Raw genomic sequence first — 4,499 nt, 5'->3', positions numbered from 1 at the left:
GTGTGGGTCCAGCGAGAGAGGGAAGCTGCATGAAAGGACCGAGCAAAGCTGGCGGACGAGAAGTGAGGCGTGCCTAGGTCACAGCAACACAAGGAGCCCAGAGTGAAGAAAAAGAAGGAGGATTAGACGCTGAAAGGGATTCCACGATTTGACAAAACTTCTGTTGGGAAACAAGTGTCTGGTGAACAGAGTGCATCGGTGGACAGTTGGACAATTAATGATTGGGGTAACAGTGCGCAAACTGGACTCTGCACCACTAAAGGTTGTATCCTCCAATTCTTGTTTTTGATGGACTCTTAGAGTGTGGACTGTGTGTTTTCCTTTTAAAAAAAGGAAATTTGTTCCTGATATTTTTAAATTTTGTTATGTTCGTTTATCTTTTCAATGTACTTTATATTGTCTTGTGTAATAGAAGTTACTGTTACTTTTTCTGAAATTACTGTTGTGTCTTTCATTGTGTGTTTACTCACTGCCCAATTTAAAGAAACCTGTGTGATATCATCAGTAAATTTCAAGAGTTCCCAGTCTCTTAATAAAACTGGGTGGCGTAGTCGGAAATTTTAATGGTGTCTAAGTTAGATTTCCTGTGAGTGTGACAAGACACCTGTTACAAAAATATATTTTATTTATTTCTTGGCGCCTTTCTAAACACTCAAGGACACCGAACAATAGATAAAATACAGATTATAAACAAAACTAAAATACAAAAATTAAAATCAGAAAAAGAAGTTTTAAACAAATGAGTTTTAAGTTTAGATTTGAAAAGTGAAAATGATTCAATATTTCTAAGTTCAGATGGTAGTGAGTTCCAGAGCTCGGAAGCAGAGCAACTGAATGCTCTGCTCCCCATAGTGGTAAGACAGACGAAGGGGACAGTTATACATGAGGCCCCTGGTCGCTTTTCTTGTTGTCTTACTCTGCATTCAGAGTATTTTTGCTATAGCTTTAACTGATTTACTTTCTGTTATTGCTTTCCTATTATTTTGCTGTGTAGTCATGTCCCTTCATTGTATCATAATAATGACAATTTCAAACAAGCAACTGTGAAACAACAGCTCACTTAATTAGGCTAGGAGTTCAATGATAAAGAGAAGTTAGTTGGAACAAAAACCTGCAGCCACAGGGGGTCCCCACTTCCGAGTTTGGAAACCACTTCCACTTTCTCTTTTCTTCTTACCTGGCAGATCTATCCTTAGCACCCTTCTCCCAATATACTCAGCATCTCTCCTCTGCACATGTCCAAACCAATGCAATCTCACCTCTCTGACTTTGTCTCCCAACGCGTCCAACTTGAGCTGACCCTCTAATGTACTTATTTCTAATCCTGTCCATCCTCGTCACACCCAGTGCAAAACTCTGCCACCTCCAGCTCTGTCTCCTGCTTTCTGGTCAGTGCCACCGTCTCCAACCCATATAACATAGCTGGTCTCACTACCGTCCTGTAGACCTTCCCTTTCACTCTTGCTGATATCGTCTGTCACAAATCACTCCTGACACTCTTCTCCACCCATTCCACCCTGCCTGCACTCTCTTTTTCACCTCTCTTCCACAATCCCCATTACTCTGTAAAGTTGATCCCAAGTATTTAAACTCATCCACCTTCACCATCTCTACTCCCTGCATCCTCACCATTCCACTGACCTCCCTCTCATTTACACACATGTATTCTGTCTTGTTCCTACTGATCTTCATTCCTCTCCTCTTTACAGCATATCTCCACCTCTCGACTCTCACTACAGATCACAATGTCATCAGCAAACATCATAGTCCACGGGGACTCCTGTCTAATCTCGTCTGTCAACCTGTCCATCACCATTGCAAATAAGAAAAGGGCACAGCTGATCCCTGATGTTATCCCATCTCCATGTTGAATGTATCCGTCACTCCTACTGCAGACCTCACCACTGTCACACTTCCCTCATACATATCCTGTACCACACTTACGTACTTCTCTGCCACTCCCGACTTCCTCATACAATACCACAGCTCCTCTCGAGGCACCCTGTCATATGCTTTCTCCAGGTCCACAAAGACTCAATGCAACTCCTTCTGGCCTTCACTATACTTCTCCATCAACACTCTCAGAGCAAACATCGCATCTGTGGTGCTCTTTGTTGAAGAACATAAATGGTGACATCCAACAACCCAGTCCAAAACATTAGAGCAGACACGTTAGACTAATTTTATTTCAGTATATTTGATTTTTATTTTTACTTTTAGGGTAATTCTGACTTCTTTATAATAAAAACATCTGCAGAAAAAAAATTCACAGTATGAATCATAAAGTCTATAAAGTAGTGCTTGCTATTTCAGCCTGATGCTCTCCAGCTGAACAGAATATTTGCAACACACCAGAGAATTGTTTCTCTCTCCATGTATGCTTCAATTCAAATAAGGTGTCAAAATTCCAGAGAATTTGCATAAGGTGACAATAAACTGTCAATCAGGAAGGTCATCCTATTGGCTCTCATGGCAGTTAATCAAGGATGTGTTGTGCTTCTGAGTTGTCGACATCTGCCGCTTCCTGGGGGGGAAAAAAGAGAAATAAACAGAAAGTTTTGGAGATGAGCAGAATGTCAGCTTGCCTCTGTAGTAACAAGTTAGTGTAGATGTGACAGAGCAAAGACAAAGCACAAGATCTCTGGGAACAGATGTCTCCCTCTGTTAGTTATCAATCAGTCATCGGTGAGACACAACACACAGACATCTCTTCTTACATTGGGCACTGAAACTAGGGAAAGAAATACCTGAAGAAATGTAGATGAGAAGAAAGGAAAGTGTGAAGAATGTGTGCGGGCAAGAAGCACAGCTACCCTACCCTACTGCTGCATCACAGTACCAAGGTCGTAGGTTCACATCCCGGCCCTGTATGGTGTTAGCATTTCCTGTCAACACTCCTGTTTGCAAGCACATCTCCTAAAGCACACAGTTTACATTTATCTCAATTTGCTCCTTGATGGACTGGCACCGTAAACAGGTGTTAAATTGGGCATTGCACCTGATTCTGTATGGGTGAGCTCTGCTCCCCACAGAACATTGAACTAGATTAGGCAGTTTTGGAAAATGGATGAATGGATTGATGTTAAAGCACATGGGAAAAAAAAGATATTAGTTAGTACTCACATTAAAAGGATCTGCAAATACACTGAAGCCACTAAAGAGGGGATTTGGGATTGAGACCATTGCCAGGTTCTTTCTTGTACCAGAGGACACGGCTTCATCTTCATCATTATCCTGGATGAGAAATGTACGGTATAAGCATCATTCCAGATATTGGGGAATAATATATAAGAATTCTGATATTATGTACCCTTTATTTTGTCTTATTTTTTTTTTCTTTCAACTTGCTATGTTAAGGGTTTTGGAGATCAGAAGTCAGGCATTGTAGATGAGAGTACCCACCTAACAGGAAGATCTCTTTTCTGAAACATTCTAAAGCTAAATGGTGCATACATCCTTCCAATTTAGCACAGATTTGATCCCGGTCTCTTCTCCCTGTGCCCATTCTATTTACCATGGGAGATCATCAACTAGATGCCCAAACATCCTGAATCGATTCTTCTCAGCTGAGAGCAACAGATGCTCTTTTCTAAAGCAATCCTGGGTTGTCAAGCTCCCCACTCTGTTATGAAGAGCGAACCTCACAATCCTGACATGTAAATCAGTTTTGGCTTCTTCTGCTTTCATGCACTCCTCTCCTCCTCCAAACATTCAACCTCATGCTACCTAAGGTTTTGACATGCCAGCCTGCCTCTATGCCTCTTTTTATTTCAGAGAATTTTGCTGCAAGAAAAAGATCTCATACCTTGAAATACTGAAACTGGAAACCGTTATTTCTGCGTTTTAACAACCAGTAGATCATCCCTCCAGCTATCGAAATCAACACAAACACAAGAAGAACTGAGAAAATGACTGTGGTGTTTGATGTCTGGGTCTTGCGGGAAGAGACGGTCAAGATCTACAAAATACAAAGTAAAAAATATTACAATTGAAGTAAAAATGAAGTCATCAGTTCAGACAGGCACAACGGTGGGTATTTTTCTGAAAAGCTCTTACTGATGGAGGTGGAGCTTTCAAAGGCCCCTCAATAATATGAATTATTCCATTCATGGCAGGAATGTCCCATTCCAGGATAAGTCGGTCATTTATTAACTTGGAACCCTAGAAATAAAATAAATGTCTTGAGTATTCAGAAAATGATGGATTTGGTATAGAAGTTCAACAATTGCTTTTTATTGTACAATCAACAGGAAAACACAAAGCTAAACATATGAAAATCTAGGGACACTCACTTACTGGGTAAACTGCTAGCGTATCAGAAATACTCCTGCCTAAGTGGAACCATAACAGAGTGCAGGATTGCAATGTTGCAGGGGTAAAGCAAGAGGGAACAGAAGTGTTTTGTGGTTGTTATGCTTGGCATTTAATTTTTCCTGTGTCTCCTTGGGGTTATAGGTCATTTCCTTTTTGAGGAAATTTTGAGGTTGTTAAATTATTTT

At 40.7% G+C, this 4,499-nt stretch overlaps 1 protein-coding gene across 1 annotated transcript; it reads right to left on the bottom strand.

Annotated features, from left to right (window-relative positions):
- Positions 1-2,202: 2,202 nt before the first annotated feature.
- Positions 2,203-4,200, bottom strand: LOC114643050 (stabilin-1-like). The gene is made up of 4 exons (XM_051922021.1): positions 4,057-4,200; positions 3,806-3,958; positions 3,124-3,234; positions 2,203-2,524 (listed from the first exon to the last, which is right to left on the bottom strand). The coding sequence occupies exons 1-4, from the start codon at positions 4,108-4,110 to the stop codon at positions 2,477-2,479; spliced, it is 366 nt and encodes a 121-aa protein (XP_051777981.1). The 5' UTR covers positions 4,111-4,200; the 3' UTR covers positions 2,203-2,476.
- Between the last annotated feature and the right edge of the window lie 299 nt (positions 4,201-4,499).

Source organism: Erpetoichthys calabaricus, unplaced genomic scaffold, assembly GCF_900747795.2.
Source record: "Erpetoichthys calabaricus unplaced genomic scaffold, fErpCal1.3, whole genome shotgun sequence".
Lineage (NCBI taxonomy): Eukaryota > Metazoa > Chordata > Cladistia > Polypteriformes > Polypteridae > Erpetoichthys > Erpetoichthys calabaricus.
The sequence above is the reverse complement of the archived record's forward strand: the minus strand, read 5'-3'. Positions and strand labels throughout refer to the sequence as shown.